This window comes from Urocitellus parryii, chromosome 2 (genome assembly GCF_045843805.1).
Source record: "Urocitellus parryii isolate mUroPar1 chromosome 2, mUroPar1.hap1, whole genome shotgun sequence".
NCBI lineage: Eukaryota > Metazoa > Chordata > Mammalia > Rodentia > Sciuridae > Urocitellus > Urocitellus parryii.
This window is the reverse complement of record NC_135532.1, coordinates 8,696,723-8,713,767: the sequence shown is the minus strand read 5'-3', so window position 1 is coordinate 8,713,767 and position 17,045 is coordinate 8,696,723. Positions and strand designations below refer to the sequence as shown.

The window sequence follows — 17,045 nt, the reverse complement described above, 5'->3', positions numbered from 1 at the left end:
CACATTTTAGGCAAGCACACTACCTCTAAGTTGTACTCCTTGCCCAACATATTGCTTAAGTAGTATGTCAGTCACTCTGTGTTGCATTTAGCATTGCAGAAATGGATAGTGTGACGTCTAGAAAACAGAAAAACATGGACACCCTGATGTGTGAATGTTAACTTACATTATGAAATATTCGACAGTAGACCTTTCTTTTTAGTTTCATCTAAGGTCAGTGAATATTTGAAAGTATCTGAGGCTAGGAAATGCTGCATTTCCATTAGCTGCTTCTCTTCTATCTTGGGTTTCTAAGATACCTACTACCTCTTTGATTTCCTTGCAGAGGCCAGAGAAGACCATGATGACAAGCAGGTGGTCTCAGAGATCATGGCGAGATGTTTTATCCCAACTCTGGTAACAAGCATTTCCTGGGAAGCCTTTCATTTTGTTGGTCATGAGATTCGGATTACTGAAGCAAAGGACTGTTACGGTGCTGTTGTTTGGCCCTCGGTATAATTTCATACAAAATTTGCTACATTCAATTGTTTTCCAGTCAGTTTGGTTCACTGATGTGTTTTACATGGAAGAAGGAAACAGGTTGTATAATGCTACTATGTGACCTCACACAGCACTAAAACTTAGAAATCATGCAATTGGGAAGTCATTTCCACTAATTAATTCTATTTCTAACTTTATCAAAATTTGTGAGACACATAAAAACATTGTTTACTCCTTCAGTTTTTTATGACTGTAGAGTTTAGAAGAGTTAATGTTTTTATTTCCCATTTTACTGGCTCCATTTGGGTTAAACAATTATAGTGACATCTGTATGAGTCTAACATGCAGAATATTCTCAAAGGGCGCCCACTCCTTCAACGACTGAGCATGAAGGACACAGACCCTCCACTGCAGCCTGCCCTGCCCACACACTAAAAATAACTGGTATTATTACTAGTTGCTTCCTTGAAACGTGACCCAATTTAAGCAACTAAACTCTGTACTTTTAGTTATTTCTCTTTCCTCCCAATAATCCCCAAAGACTATTTTTAGACAAAATGTTAAACATACTGGGGATGTAATTCTGTGGTGATTTCCTGGAATGAGGCCTATGAACAGCCACAGATGCTCTCCTACTCACATGGGGATACTCACCTGTAACATCAGTGACACATTTACTGACTGGAGTTTCATCTTGCTCTTTGTTACTACTTGCCAAGCACCAACTTTTTAATTTAATTTTTGTAGGCACTTGTTTTATGCTATTTCCTGGAAACAAATGCAAAGCAGTATAATATGGTTGATAAAAACGTGATTGAAATTGGAGCTGGAACAGGGTTGGTCTCCATTGTGGCAAGTTTACTGGGTAAGTAGGTATTTTTGATTGAATGGGGGAATGAAAATTTAATGATCCAAAATAAGTAGTCTTTACTCTCCAATGTGCTATATGACCTGAGTCTCTTTGTAACCTTAATTGTTTAAATGGACTTCATCAATAAACTGTACCAATCCTTATGTCTCTTGACCATTTCATTCCTGAATTTGTGGTAATTCTCCCATGGGGCGCTAACCCACAAGCCTTAGCTGAAGCACACCTAAGTGGAGGTTCAGTTCATCATCCTGATTATTAGAACAGACTGTGAAACAGGCTTACATGGTTTATTGATGCTGATTTTGATGTTCTTTAGATTTTAGCATTATTTCAATGTTCTTAGGTAGCTGTAGATTCCTTTTGGGTTTTGAAGTCCTATGCTTTTATGAAAAGTGCCTGTTAGAATAGAGAGGGATATTGGAAATCATGTAACAGTCACACATCTGCTTCTATTTTTAGGTGTTTGGATTTATTTTCTCAGGTCACTTCCATTCTTTTATGACCCTCCTTCTCTCAACAGCGGCTTCCCCACTGAACGTGTGTGATCATCTCCATGTTTGCCAGAACCTGTTTCAGTTCAGTCTTTCTTTGTTGTTACCTATTTCATCGCCTTAATTTAGCTGCCTTCTCTGAGGTGCACTACCCAAATCTGTCTTGATTTCCTTGATCTTCAGAAGTGCACACCTGCCACTCTACAGTCTTGAGAGGAATTTGAGATTTAGTAATTTACAACTTTCTAAACACTGGAGAGGAGTAGGACCCTTGAAGTTCTCCCAGGTATTTTAAAGAAACAGCTCCGTCCACAGTGCTTTCCAAAGTCACTGTTCCATTTGGTATGGGTAGAGTCAGAGACACTATTTGATTTATACTGAAAGCCTCCAGGTACAGAGACAGAATTTGTGTTTTGGGAACTCATTTGTTTTATTAAGAAGAATTGATCCCTTCAGTGAGTTTGTCTAACTTGGAACAAACATCAAAAGATGGAGGTCTTGTTTAGTCAGTATTCTCAGAGCGGTGGTGCTTATCTCTCTAGACACAAAGTTCTCAAAATTAACAGGTAGTTTATCCTTAGTATTGGCAGGGCACGTTCCTGATCTTGAGATTTAAAAATATTTGTTGAAAATGACCGATTTCATACACACTAGAATGTGGAGGTTCATATTTCTGTGATTTTGCCAATGATGTGCATATTTCCCTCCCATTTTTATACTTTTTACAAAACATTCCTGATCAGTGTTAAGAGAAACTTGACATTGTGGCTAAGGGATGGATTCTCATTTCTCTGAGTGACCTCTTCCAGCATTGCTTTCCCATTTCGTATTCCGGCCTGTGCTTGTCTGATGCTGTTGTTTTATTTTTTATTTTATTTTATTTTATTTTTTTTAATTTTATTTTTTTTATTGGTTGTTCACAACATTGCAAAGCTCTTGACATATCATATTTCATACGTTAGATTGAAGTGGGTTATGAACTCCCAATTTTACCCCAAATGCAGATTGCAGAATCACGTCGGTTACACATCCACAATTTTACATAATACCCAATTAGTAATTGTTGTATTCTGCTACCTTTCCTATCCCCTACTATCCCCCCTCCCCTACCCTCCCATCTTCTCTCTCTACCCCATCTACTGTAATTCATTTCTCTCCTTGTTTATTTTCCCATTCCCCTCACAACCTCTTATATGTAATTTTGTATAGCAATGAGGGTCTCCCTTCATTTCCATGCAATTTCCCTTTTCTCTCCCTTAAAAATATGGAACGCTTCACGAATGATGCTGTTGTTTTAGCCATCCCTAATTTTATTTAGATTATTTTCAGGTCTGATACTGTTCAAAGTTCTCTTTAAGAATGAAACTTCTATAAATTTGTTCCTACCAAATTCCTGCCTGAAAAATGATCGCTACTGTATACTTATAACTTGGGAATTCTTTCTATCCCTCTAATCTAAACATTTTTCCTGCATCTATGATCTTTGACTTATGACCATCGCATTTATGTTATGGATAGGTTTTAGACAGGTCATGGTGGGAAGATTTACACTTGTGATGGAGTCGAGTTGAAAACTTAGCATAAGCATAGATGTCAAGATACTGTCCAATGTGATGCATTGAAAAGTTTTCTTCCCTCCATTGCTCTGACCTGAGCATTTCCTGAATACCTGCAGGAAATGTTACTTGCACCCACTTGGACTCACATGACTGAAGCCCAGAGATCTTTTAGGGAAGAACTTATTTCTCTTTCACCCATGACTTTAGATTATTCTAATCAGGGCACTAAAGATTTTGAATATCTCTTTCAGTTATTTTTCTCCTAACATGTAGTACATAAATAGAAAACAACAACAACAACTGAGACAAAAAACTAGGAGAACAGAAAAGTTCTATGGTGTGCAAGAATATCATGGACAGAGGCCAACTTAGCATCCATTCTGAAAGGGATCATCTTTCAATATGTGCTGGCCAGACTTTTCTTTGGGACTAGCAATTAAGCAGAATAGCAGAGTTCGAGTCAGCTTATCAGCTGATAGTGGGACCCTATTCCATAGAATCACTTTTTCTACCAATCTTTTGTTTTACAGGTGCTCGTGTGACTGCGACAGACTTACCTGAGTTACTTGGAAACCTGCAGTATAATATTTCCTGCAACACCAAAATGAAATGCAAGCATTTGCCTCAGGTTAAGGAACTCTCCTGGGGAGTAGCTTTAGATAAAAACTTCCCCAGGGCCTCCAATAGTTTTGACTATGTCCTGGCAGCGGATGTTGTCTACGCCCACCCGTTCCTAGAAGACCTCCTCCTTACCTTTGACCATCTGTGCAAAGAAACGACCATCGTCCTCTGGGCCATGAAGTTCAGGTTGGAAAAAGAAAATAAATTTGTAGATAGATTTAAGGAGCTGTTTGATCTGGAGGAAGTTTCCAGCTTCCCTAGTCTGAATATTAAGTTGTATAAAGCTGTGAAAAAAAATTGAAGGAATGCATAATATCCTCTAATGAGGACATGGAAGTGTTCAGGTGATTTCTAGCAGATTATTACTCTAAAGAAGACCTGAATGATCTCTTGCACCACTACTTTCCCAAAGGGAAATGTACAGTATACACACACTCTCTCTCTCTCTCTCTCTCTCTCTCTCTCTCTCTCTCTCTCTCTCTCTCTTCACACACACACACACACACACACACACTCAAACACACACACCACACACACACACACACATACACACACACACTCCTATGAGAATAGGGGATAGCTTACCAAATTCGCCTTACCCCAGGCAGGGATTTTGCATACAAGAGATGCAGCTGTAGGGTTGGGGTAACCTGCTCCTCCAATATCTCCACTAGCACTAAGGGCCACAATCACATGGTAACAGGGACTTTTGGCAAAGTCTCTGTGTGTTCATTGTCAGCTCTCCTCATTCCTCTAGCATTATTATTCTTATCATTTTCAATAGATGTTGTAAACATTTTAATGTATAATTACAAAATGATAGTTTTAATGATATCGCTAAAATGGACATTGTTGTTCATCCTTCTAGCCATTGGCCTAAAGGATTCTCTCCATAGAAATAAGGAAAGTGACAAAGGAGGGGTCTGCAAATAAATCCATAATGTAATGGAAAATGATAGACTTTTGTGGTTCGCATTAGTTCAAGCTTAGAGGTATTCTCTCTCTTCTGCTTGCAGGGTGGGCTTCCAGCATAACCTCTGAAATCAGCCTATGGATTTGAGGTTGTGGGCAAAGATGTTTCATGCTACTAAATAAAAAAAAATGAATGAAAGCACAAAGAATAGTTGAGGTTTTGGAGGAATTATTGTTTTATTTTTAAGCCAAGTAAAATTAATTTGTTTCATTAAAACAAGCAAATATAAAATCTTCATGTTGAAAATACATGAAAAGGTTTAGGCCTCTAATCTCAACCAGACATATGGCTGGTTTTACAGTTTGAAGCTCTTCTGATGAACAAACATATATAGACTTAGATATTTGAAATCTTGGGTATTTTTTTTTCTACATTGGGCCTTAAAGATTAAACTCAGAAGGAATTAAAGTCAGTGCAAAAGAGCAAAAAATTAGGGCTTTGTTCCACGTAATCACCTGGTCTTGGTTGGCAACTGCTCTGCTGTGTCCCCAGTTAGCATAAGCATAGATGTCAAGATACTGTCCATGTGATGAATTGGAAAGTTTTCTTCCCTCCATTGCTCTGACCTGAGCATTTAGGCTGTCACTGTGTCCTTGGGGTGACACTGCTCATTGGGATCAGTCCTCTCTACTCTGGTGAAAGTTATCAGCTCAGGGTTGAGCAAAGCTGAGAAGATGATTTCCTGGGACCCTGATCTGCAAGCCAGGGTGCAGGCATGCTCCAGGGGAGATTTTGGTGCGTGGGGTTTCTTAGGACCACCTCCATATCTCCTCATATTTACATGGATCTTTGTTGTTTTCACAGTCTGTTACTCACATGAGGTCACTTAAACTCAGAACCACTCTGAGGAGGACTGTAATATCATTTCCCCTGCTTCACAGATAAAGAAAGAAGGCCAAGAGGCCCAGGCTGGTGTCTGTGGAGTATGGTACTGGGACATTCAAGTCAGGCTCAGTTTGAGCCTGAAGCCTGTGTTCCTAACCATTGCGCTGTCGTCATGTATTTAAAACAGCAATTGCCAAACTCTTTCTTATATAACCAAAGTCATTTATTCAAAAGGAAATGTGTACCCAGAAGGATAAGCCAATACTTGAGAAAAAAAACAGTTCCTGCTTGAAACCCTTCTCCTGCTCCCTAGCCTGTGGGTCGGTGTAGGCTTATGTAGAAGGTGCCATCTGAATAGCACTGGAAGGAAGGAGGACAGTGTGTTGGAGGCAGAGGGAGAGCCATGCCGGGGCCTGATGGCAGAAGGGTGCCAATCCTGGAGGACACCTCAGAGGCTGGACTTGATGAGCAAGCCCAGGAGACTGATGAGCCCTGAAGTCAGAGGGGCATGGGGGAGCCAGACCACGGCTGCCTTTGCTGCAGGCTGTGTTCTCCACACAGAGGCTCTGAGAGGCAGGGCAGGCTGCAGGTCCCCTGTTAGGCTATGCCGTTGGGCTGAAGGCCTACAGGAAGGAGCAGAAGGAAGCAGGACATGAGTGCTGGACCTCAAGTGGCCTCTGGGACAGTCCCGAATGGGACAAGGTGCCCAGGCCTTGAGAGTGTCACATGGCTCAGTCATGGATATGGCTGTCCTTGGAAGACTGCATGACCTTGGGTGAGCCCCTCTTCAGCTGTGGCCATTCTTGAAGATGGTGACAGCTGTGGACTGTCTGCCAACAGCACTTCCAGCAGCTGGGTAATAAGTCATTCTGAAGAGGATCTGGGCAGCATGTCACAGTGTCCACCACAAGCTTTCAGGTTACTGGTTACTGAAAGAACTTTGACTTCTTTCCTCTCTGGCTACATGGAAAATCACTGGAGGGTTTTAAGTCGAATAGTAAATAATGTCATTTTGTGTAAGGACCACTGTCAGCTTCCTTGTTTTCTGTGACAAAATACCTGAGATCAATGGACTTAAAGGAGGAAAGATTAATTTTGGCTCATGGTTTCAGAGATTTTAGCCTACAGTCACTTGGCTCCATCACTTTGGGCCTGAGGCCAAACATCACAGTGGAGGATGCATGGTGGGACAGAGCTGTTCATTTCATGGTGGCTGTGAAGTAGAACGAGAGAGAGAAAAAGAGGCTGAGGTTCCAGTATCCCCTTCAGGGGTATGCCCTCAGTGACCTTCTTCCTCCAACTGGGTCCTGTCTCCAGAAGTTTTCTTTATCTCCCAATATGCCATTAAGTTATGAATCCACCCAGGGACTAACCCACCAATGAGGTCAGAGCCCTCATGATCAATCAACTCTCTAAGACCCCACTTCTGAACACTGCTGCATTGGGGACCAAGCCTTCAACCCTGGAGCTTTGGGGGGACATGGAAGATCCAAACCATAGCAGCCACTCTGGCTGATGCTTTGAACCTGGAATGTAGGGACAGAGGACCAGCTGGGAGGCTGTGGCAGCCATCCAGAGAGTGGCAGCTGGCAACAAGGAATCTGCATGGGATGGAAAGTAGTCATTTCTAGATGTGTTTGGAAGCTGGAGCCAGCAGGGCTTCCTGCCAAGTAGAGTGTGGAGCGTGAGTGAGACAGTCAAGCTGACCACCGTGCTTGGTCTGAGCCACTGGACAAAGTGCAGCAGCATCAGCTGGGGGATTTGTAAAGCTCCTTCAGAGAGCCAGAGAGAATAAGATGAAGACTGAGTCCTGAGGTTTGACACAGGAAGAGATCAGACAGGGGGATTTGGGGTTTTTGTTTTGTTGCATTTTGAGATTCTGCCCCCTCCACAGTTAAGTTAGTATCCATGGGCTCTGGAAAACATGAATTTTATTTATTTATTTGTTTGTTTATTTATACATACCAGGGATTGAATCCATGCTGGTTTTAGAACTGGCCAGCAGAGTTCCAGGGTTCCTCAGAGTTGCTCAGAGTCATTGGGGCCTGAGTACTGGGGATGCCTCAGCCAGAACAAAATAAAAATTGTCAAATATGTGCATTTTTAAAACAAATTATAAGGCAATAATTGGAAATAAAATTGTGAATGGAGTAGGTAAATACAGGAGAAAAACGGCTGTTAGAATATCACTAAGTAGTATTTTTAGGTAGAATAGATAAAATGTCCTCTTAAAGACAGCATGAGGACTCAACCAGCCATAGGGTCCTTTCGAGTTCCTCTTTCTCTGTGTGTCAGTCTGTCAAATGTGACATTCCCATCCATTGTTTCATTCTGTTTATAGCTCTCGCCTGCCGATGTGGACACCCACCCCTACACCAAGACCTTGCTTACTTCATTCTGAGAACTTGTCTACTTTTCTTTTTGCTGCAGTTTCTCCATACTTTTCAAGTTAATTTTATAGTAATTCAATTTCAGAAGATAAAATTTGAATAGACCTTTTCTATCTTACAATTTCTCCTTCTTTTTTTTTTAACGAATAGCAATTGATTTGTTAACTTCAATCCAAAGGAGTTCTATTGTGAGCTTTTGCCCCTTTGTATCTGGCTTTTTGAGAAGTTAGATGATGTTATTAAAAACCTTGGTCTAATTCTTGCAGTAACTTTCTGGATTTTCAATAGAATATTCATACTGATAGTCAAAATTGTAATAGGGGTTAAATCAGAATACTTATTGCTCCACAGAAGACAGACCAACCTGCAGGTGATTCTCTTCAACTCAAGATGTCACACAGGTAACCAGGAGAGTTTTGTGCCCCAGATGTGTCAGCTGACTTTAGGATATTAAGTGCTGCACTCCAATCTCTGTCTTAGAATTTAATGATATATCTTCTTTCATTTGAACCAATTTTTATTGATCAGATTTTAGTATTTTTTTTTTTTGGTACCCAGGGGTACTTTACCACTGAACCACTTGCCCAGCCCCTTTTTATTTTTCATTTTGTGACAGGGTCTTATAAGTTGCCCAGGTTGGCCTTGAACTTGCAATTCTCCTATCTCAGCCTCCTAAACTGCTGGGATTACAGAAGCCACTGTACCTGGCTCAATCAGAATTTTTAAGAAATGTCTTTTCTTTTTTCTTTTTCTTTTTTGGATAATGAAAGGGTAGCTTTGGGTAACTAACTTTCTAACAGATTTACAGACAATAGTGTAAACACATTATTGTGAAAGAAAAAAAAAGATGGGTAAACATAATAGAATGGAATATTCCTTTTTTTCTCTAAGGCCTCAAATTCCTGCAAGTTGGTGTTCTCTGAGAATGCCCTGTCTTTAGAGGCTATATCTAACTGGTTTTAAGTGTTAATTTGCATATAAGCAGATAAATAATTTACAAATATCCATTAGAAGTGAAATATGTCCACTTGGCTGAATTTTGATACTAGATGAGATTTGTATGTACTATGAAAACAAACCAGGAATTGGTTCTAAACAAGAATTAAAGTCAGGTCATATTAAGCAAATCAGGCAAGTAAGCTTAGGTAAAACTATGAGAAAATTAATATAGTGTGCTTCTTCTTACTTCATTTTAATTTGGTTTTCATGGAAATCTGTGCATGGAGAAAATAAAAATTGTCAAATATGTGTATTTTTAAAACAAATTATAAAGCAATAATTGGAAACAAAATTGTGAACAGAGTAGGTAAATGCATTTGCAAAAGTTGGGGGAATATAGGCAAAACAAATTTTAAAGTACAGGGATTTTGTGAGTGCATGTTTGCAAAGATTGGTGTGGCTCCTAAACGAGTTCCACACATAGCTTTTGTCATCTGAGTCTGTGATGTGAAATTAAGCCTAGTGTATTACCTGCAAGCCCAATGTCAATATTTGCTCTGCTTCCAAGTTCCACATGAAATCAAAGACAGTGTTCTGAATAATTGTATAGTAGTATTTGTTAGACAGGGTGTCTTAGGTGGCCTTAGTTAGCATCAATTAGTTCTGAGGTTATATTAACTGCATTTGCTCAGGATTCCATTAGTGTTTGCACGGATGGCGTGTTACTCTGTAGTGCTTAGGTTGCTGAGCCTATGCTATTGACTGCTTATTCTATTGAACTAACCCTTGGCCTCTATCACAAACAGTGTTTTTATTGGGCAAGCTCACAGGCAGGACTCTTGCTTCTCAATTCTCCAATTTCTTTGTTTCTAAGGCAATTGTCTTTCTCCAAAATCCAATCAAATTTTAGAGCTGACACTTGCCATCAAAGAATTCTAAGGGATCACTAAAATGAAAACAGATGTCCAGGTCAAGTTTGTGATCAATGACATTAGTAGGAAAAAAGAAAAAAGAAAGAAAGGAAGAAAGAAAAATACTGAATATCTGCTGCCAATCAATACCAATTTTCCATATTGAAAAGTATTTTTGTTTTTTCAAACAAATGTACAAGCAAAATAAGATTAAGATATGCCATTGAAAATAATTTAATAGCCAGGGGTTATTTCATAGTGTCACAAATATAAGATGGGCATTTGAAAATCACATTTGGGGTGAGTGTTACATTTTGAGGTTGAGGTTTTGAAATTTTCTTTGTCCAAAGTCTGTTAACATGTATGGTTTTCTTTGTTCTAATTTTAAATTATGAGTCAGCCCCTTGATTTCACTGGATTTTGTGTGTGTGTAATGTTTTAATTTGGGTTTTCTTACCTGGTCCATGATTTAATTTGGGTTTCTTATCTCTTTTTGTTTCCTTTGTTGGCAGAGTATAAATCATAATGGCAAGGGTTGTTTTTTTGGTCATAAACCATCAAAAATAAGCCCAAAGGACAGGCCATAAAAATGTGAGAAATTCTTAGATTAAAAAACATGAGTAATGTTTCTACCCACCTGGTGTTCAGGGTAAATGTACAGTTTGCAACTAGTAAATAATTAACACTCTCCCACCAAAGCTTTGTTGATTGACTAATAGGCAACTTAATGGTTAGAAGGATGCCAAACATGGCAGACACATTTCACAATCATGGATAAAAGAAGAGTTGAAGAATAACTCTGCATAGCATTTGGGGTGAAGGGAACAAAGTGCTAGAGCTCCTGGGAACAGATTTCAACTTACTTTTAAATAAATAAGGAGACTTGGCCGAGTGCAGTGGCACACATCTGTAATCCCAGTGGCTCTGGAGGCTGAGGCAGGAGGATTGTGAGTTCAAAGCCAGCCTCAGCAGCTTAGATTCTAAGCAACTTAGTAAGGCCCTATCTCAAAGTAAAATATAAAATATGCTGAGGATGTCGCTCAGTGTTAAACACGCCTAGGTTCAATTAAAAGAATGCTAAATAATCAGCATAGCTACTTTTTTTCTTTGGATTTTAGTTTTAATTGTTTAGAAAGCTGCCTAGTGGTTGTCATTCATTTATTCACTATATATTGAAACCCACAAGGTGCTGGAGGTATGGGTGGCAGGGAAAAGGGTAGTGCCAGTTCTCCTGGAGACTCTGAGTTCAGTGCCAAGGGCAGAGGCAGTGAAGTTGCCAGTGTGGTAGGGGAAGTGTGGGGGTGTCCTGATGGTGGGGAACCCAACCCAGAGCCAGGGAACTGTGCAGGCTGCCAGGAGAAGCCAGCTGGAGCTGGCAAAGGAGGAAGGGGGGTGGGTTCTGGGTGGAAGAAACAGCATGGACCAAGCTTTAGAGGCAGCTGACAGTGACCTGTTGGAACCACAGGCTGGGAAAATTGCAGCTTCCATTAACTCTGGCTGGAATAATAACTACAATCAATGGGATACTCCCTGCTTTTAGCCTGTTTTGAGATTTCCCAACACCCCTAGAGCAATTTACCTATGTGGATATGGAGGTTTGTGGGAGTGTCCTCCTCAAGGTCACACACCTGTGACAGAGAGGATGGGAACTTTGACCTCTACAGGGCCTGCTGAAGCTTGTTCTCTTTTCGGGGTATTGCACTTGAACTCTGCAAGAGAATACTGAATTTGAATTGTATTCCACTTAATTGGGAGCTAACAATTTAGTGACGGTGGTCATTGTTTGCCTCCTGAGAACAAATTAGTTCAAGTGGAATACTCTCAAGGGGGCCTGGAAGAATGAATCCCTTTCCCAACACATCTTTAATAGTTGCCTTTATAAAATGTGTGTATATACCCCCAAAAGAGTTAACTACATACGTAGTTGCAAGGAATACTGGGCACAGATTAGACTAACACATTTAAGGATATTGGTGATCTCAAAGCAGCCAGTGCAGTAAACAAAAAAGGGCCTCTTGTGTGGAGGTGTCCCGATGGAACCAGCACCATTCTGCTCTTGACAGAAGGCTCAGGAATATCGATGTGAACCAGGGGTAGGGTGCCCTCCGGTGACTTTTCATCGGAGAAGGCCAAGGGGGTGGGGTTGAACTTTAAGACATCATCTGATCTGTTTGTAACCAGGCTGTGTGAATGATGCTGATGTGTGTGGGTCTGTCACCAGGCGGTGCCGTCCGGCAGACTTCAGTTCTGGGGTGAAGTGAGGACAGCAGTTCCTGGAAACCACCTTCCAGTTGTCCTTCAAGGCAAGTCCGGTAACTCAGGCAGCAGAGCCTCCCCAGGCCAAGACAGAAGTTGAGGCACTCAGAGTGAGACTGGAGGGACACGGCACCTGCCAAGCAATGTGCTGGTCTAAGCGAAATGGCTCTTGGTGTCCTCAGCCTGCACTACTCCAATGACAGGCACCTTGTTCTGGGAGACTGATTTGCAGAGTAAGCCTCACACGCTGGCTGGAGCCTCTGACAGGTGATGGGTGTCTGCTGATGCAATTGTGGGTGGCTCAGTTGTTTCCATGAGGTCAGAGTGAGGGCCAGGGTCAAAGCACGGTGCCCACTGCCTCTGGGGAGCTATGGCAAGACCCGATGGCCACCAGGAAGACATCTAGGGCGAAGGCTACCTTGGGCAGTTCCCACTTCCAGGGCAGGATGAGAGGAGGGAACCCTAGCTCTGTGATAGTATTTTTATTGTATGTGTTCCTGGTTGTTTTTTACCTTGACCTGCAAAACCTGAAGCTGCTGTCATCTCTACTAAGCAAGTACTGCATACCAAATTGGATAGATGCAAGGCAACAAAGCCAACGTCTGGGGAAATTTCAGCTGATATAATCTATCTTGGTACAATTCTTGCTTTGATTTTATTTTATGCTTCTCTCAGGTGAAAATCCAAGGATTTGGTTACCATTTCCCAAAGCTCCCAGAATAAAATCCCAGTTGGAAATTACATACAGTGGCCACTGGGAGGCCCCAGTGATCTGCCAAATGAACTTTCCCGTCTGAATAAACAAGTGAAAATAAAAGGAATGATTTCAACAAGCGAATTGAATTATGAAAGATTATATGCAAATGCATCAAAAGCGGTACGGGGTAAATACACAACAGTATAATGTGATAAATGCATGGTGCCATCTTCCTTAATTAGGGATTGTTCAAATTCTACCCCTCACCTCAGCTCTATGCACACGTTATGAAATAAATACTCCAAGGAGAGGAAAAAAATCATGGCTGGTTTCTGTTCTTTGAACACCATGCTGGTGTGTGGCTGTGAGTGAGTGAGTGTGAGTGGGTGTGTGAGTGGGTGGGAGAGGGCAGAGCCGTGGAGTGGGAGAAGATGGACAGAGGAAGCCAGTGGAGAGATTGCTGGGTGAGAAGGGAGGTTCTGAATCTTACAGCCCAGGAGAACATGTGGGTTCTCAGCCTTGAACGAGGATCAGAATCACCTGAAGTTTTGTTCAAACATGAGTTGGCACAGCCCAGAGTTTCTGATTCATTGGGTCTGGAATGGGCATAAGGATTTGCATTTCTACCGACTTTCCAGGGGATGCTGATCCTGGCTGGGAACCACACTTTGAGGCCTATTGTTCTCATAGATTACCTATCCATCAAGTGCTTGTCATGTGAGACTGGGGCATTTTGTACATGAGGGTGTTACCTGCATCTGGCTGATGGACTCTGTCTTTAGTTGCCTAGTCTGCTGTATCTGATGACCCATGTGCTTAAAAGGCATTCTTCTTCCTGGAATGACCACTCTTACCCAAGAGGCCTTCATCCCTTCTAAGACAGCAGGGAAAACTCAGCAAAGCAGATCAGAGGCCAACCTTTCTACTTGCATTTTATATTCTTTTATTTTATGTGCCATTTATGTCCACTTGAATCTAACACTTAAAGTGGGGTCATCTATAGTCTAGAGTGAAGAGGAAGTGAGAAAAACCTTGCAGAGATTATTTTACAGCTTAAGACTAGAGGGGGTATTTCTTGGAATTTTAGCTTGGGGACTCTGAATATAAAATGCATGTAAGCTATTAAAGAACAGACAGTGGCAACGCTTGATTTTATTGCTACAGTATGTAATAGACTCATACTCAGACAGGCTCTTAATTTAAAAAAATGTGTTAATGCTCCTAGTCCCAGAGATTCAACTCTCCACAGGTGTAATATTTTTAGAGGGGAGTTTCTGATCTACACAAGTAGTTGCAGCAGGATTTGTGATGGCACAGAGAAAACCTCACCCAAGAAGAAGCCTTGATTCATCATGTAGATGTGGACCTAGGCAAGCATGGTTCACCACCTTCACCCTGCTGGACAAGCTAGAAGATGGTTAGAATCAGTAAGACTTTTTTTTTTTTTTGTTACAAGTGTAATATTCTGGTAGTAGGCACCATATTTTTTCACTCCAATTTTGGGATGAATTAAAGTCATATTTGCCCATGAAATAGCTTAATGATTCCTCCAACAGACATCTCTGTGTAGTAATTCACAAAACTGGAGTTTATCATTATCATTGTAGAAAACAATTTTAACATCAGAAATCAGGAAGTTCTGGAAGTGGGGGTGAAGAAAGTTGTGTATTTTCTTTCTCCTAATCTGAGCACAGGCGTTGTTTGACAAGATGACGGCCCAGGTGCTGGTTCACTGCGGCTGAATAGCGGAAGCTCCTTGAGGCTCTATAGCAATGCTGCTTCCCTGGTCCTGCCTCAGACCACTGAGTTAGAACAATTTGGGGTGAAGATGGGTGCATTTTGGTGCATAAATCTGTATTTTTAAAAGCTCCTTTGTGATTCTGTTTATTGGCCATTTTGGGGGAAATATTTGTTGGGTGTATGTGACTAATCATGCCTAGACTTTCATTGGCTTTTACTGCACCCTTCATGGCTTGTGATTTACTGAACCTCTTATGAATTCCAAGTTTTCTCTTTGCATGTAATTGCTAAATAGAGAATTTTCCACATGAGAGACTCCAACTGTATTGAAACCAACCTTAGGCACATCCTAGGATACAATTCCCCTGGAGCTCAGTCAATGCAGAGTAATTGTTTTTGGAGGAAAGAAAACATTTGCCTCCCCTCAGCACTGGAATATGAATTTATTTAATCAATAGAAATTGGAATATTACTATGTTAAACACAAATTGCACGCTTTGCCCAATGAGCCACAGCACCCAAGAGCTCAAGTCATCAGCCTCACAGAACAGGGGCTTTGCAGTGGCCAGGAGCGGGCAAGGAAGAATGCAAGCTAAGGAGAAAAACCCAGAGTGACCACAAGGTCCCAGGAGAGAATACTGGCCCTGGCTCTGGGTGCCTTCATAGCCAGGTCAATTTGATAACTTTTATTATTTTCAGGTCTTGCATCAGTAAATTGGTAGAGGACCAAAAAAAAAAAAAAGACAACAAGGCCTAAATGATATGAAAATGTAGAATTATATAAAAAGATAAAGGGTACCAGGATTCTCTCTGTATCTTTTAATTACATGAGAATCTCCAATAAAATAAAAAGTTAAAAGAAAGCAAGTTGAGTTGTGTGCTGACATATTTACTTGTGGATGATGCACATGAACATGGTGTCCTCCTCCTCTCCTCTATGTGTGTGTGTGTGACAGTGCATGGGAAAGGTACATGCTAGGCCGCCCTCGTAGGGGGTATTACAGGGCCTGATGAGCTGTCCTTGAAGAGCTGCTCTATATTTAGGGGTTTCTTTGAACCAAGAACTTCACCAGGATTTTTAATTAATCAACTCATTTAATCCTTACAATAATCTTATGAGCAAAGTATCATATGTGAGTTAAATTGTCCCATTTTACAGATGAGGCAATTAAAGCTTATTGAGGTTAAAAGACTGGCTGAAGTCATGACAGGTTATACATGATAAAGGAAGGATTTTTAACCTAAGCTAATACTGAAGTTCATGCTGTCCTGGTTCTATCTATAACCCAATCTGCAAGGAAATGGGAATTATTCCTACTGGCATCAAATCAAATAATTTTTGGCTTATTGTGTTGCTTTAGAAGAAACTCTCAGCTCCAGAAATAATTCAGAATTCTGATGCAAAATTTTTTTAGTACATTGTGTTAACCAAAATATAGACTATTAGGAATCTGGGATTTAAAGCTACTTTAGAGGTCAGGAGCCGAACCTCTTATTTAGTGCAAAAGCATTGTTAACATGTGGTTAATGGGAATTGTTTTAGGGAAGGGACCCCTATCTCTGAAAAAAAAAAGTCTAGTCTAATTATGAGAAAACACTTCCTTTACATGGAACTGAAATCTGTTTTCCTCTCAGAGCTTGTAAAGTAAGTATTTTCTATACAAAAAATAAAAAAGCATTTTCTATAAAAATGCAATGAGAAAAGTATAAGGCAGTCTTCCCCCCCCCCACTGTGAGATAAATGTCTCCAATTCTTTTAAAATCATTTGTCATTTGACATTACTTTCAGAATCTTGATGATTATTCTGAATGTACTCCATTTATTCAATATCACCTCTTAAATTATGGTCTCAAAAATCTGAGACAGTACTGTGGAGGTAGTCTCATCAGGACAGGGAGAATTACTTCTGACGTGTTTAACACTGTAGCAATGGAATACAGACATTTCACAGATAGGTTAGAAACCAAGAAGTGTTCTTTCTAGGATTTGGATTTTACTTGTCCATTGGAAACATAGTATTAGAATGCTTTGGTGTACTGTCTGGGTCCAATCAGGGAGAATATAATGTGGAATTTCCAGTGGAAATTCCTGCCCTCTGCAAACTCAGTTATTTGCTTTAGAAGCTCAGAGTCCAATGCTTCCCTTTTGATAACTTCTGAAATTACTCAAACCCATACAAGAGATAAGAAATAGAAGGGAGTTGTCATCCACAAGGATCTGGGAAATTTAGGTACCTACCTGAACTTGGCTCCATCTGAAAGGGTCCAAAAGGGAAATGAACTTTATAATTT

The 17,045-nt window shown here is 40.7% G+C and overlaps 1 protein-coding gene across 13 annotated transcripts in view; it reads left to right on the top strand.

Annotated features, from left to right (window-relative positions):
• The window catches only part of LOC113190546 (putative methyltransferase-like protein 21E), a 97,769-nt gene that overhangs the window by 11,996 nt on the left and 68,728 nt on the right, over window positions 1-17,045 (top strand). For 5 of the 13 annotated variants that reach the window (XM_026399961.2, XM_026399966.2, XM_026399990.2 and 2 more), the window contains exons 3-5: window positions 326-492; window positions 1,228-1,345; window positions 3,932-4,501. In XM_026399961.2, the coding sequence (XP_026255746.2) occupies window positions 326-492; window positions 1,228-1,345; window positions 3,932-4,323 (677 nt within the window). In that variant the 3' untranslated portion in view covers window positions 4,324-4,501. The other 8 variants (XR_003301791.2, XM_026399951.2, XM_026399933.2 and 5 more) reach the window with 8 other exon arrangements.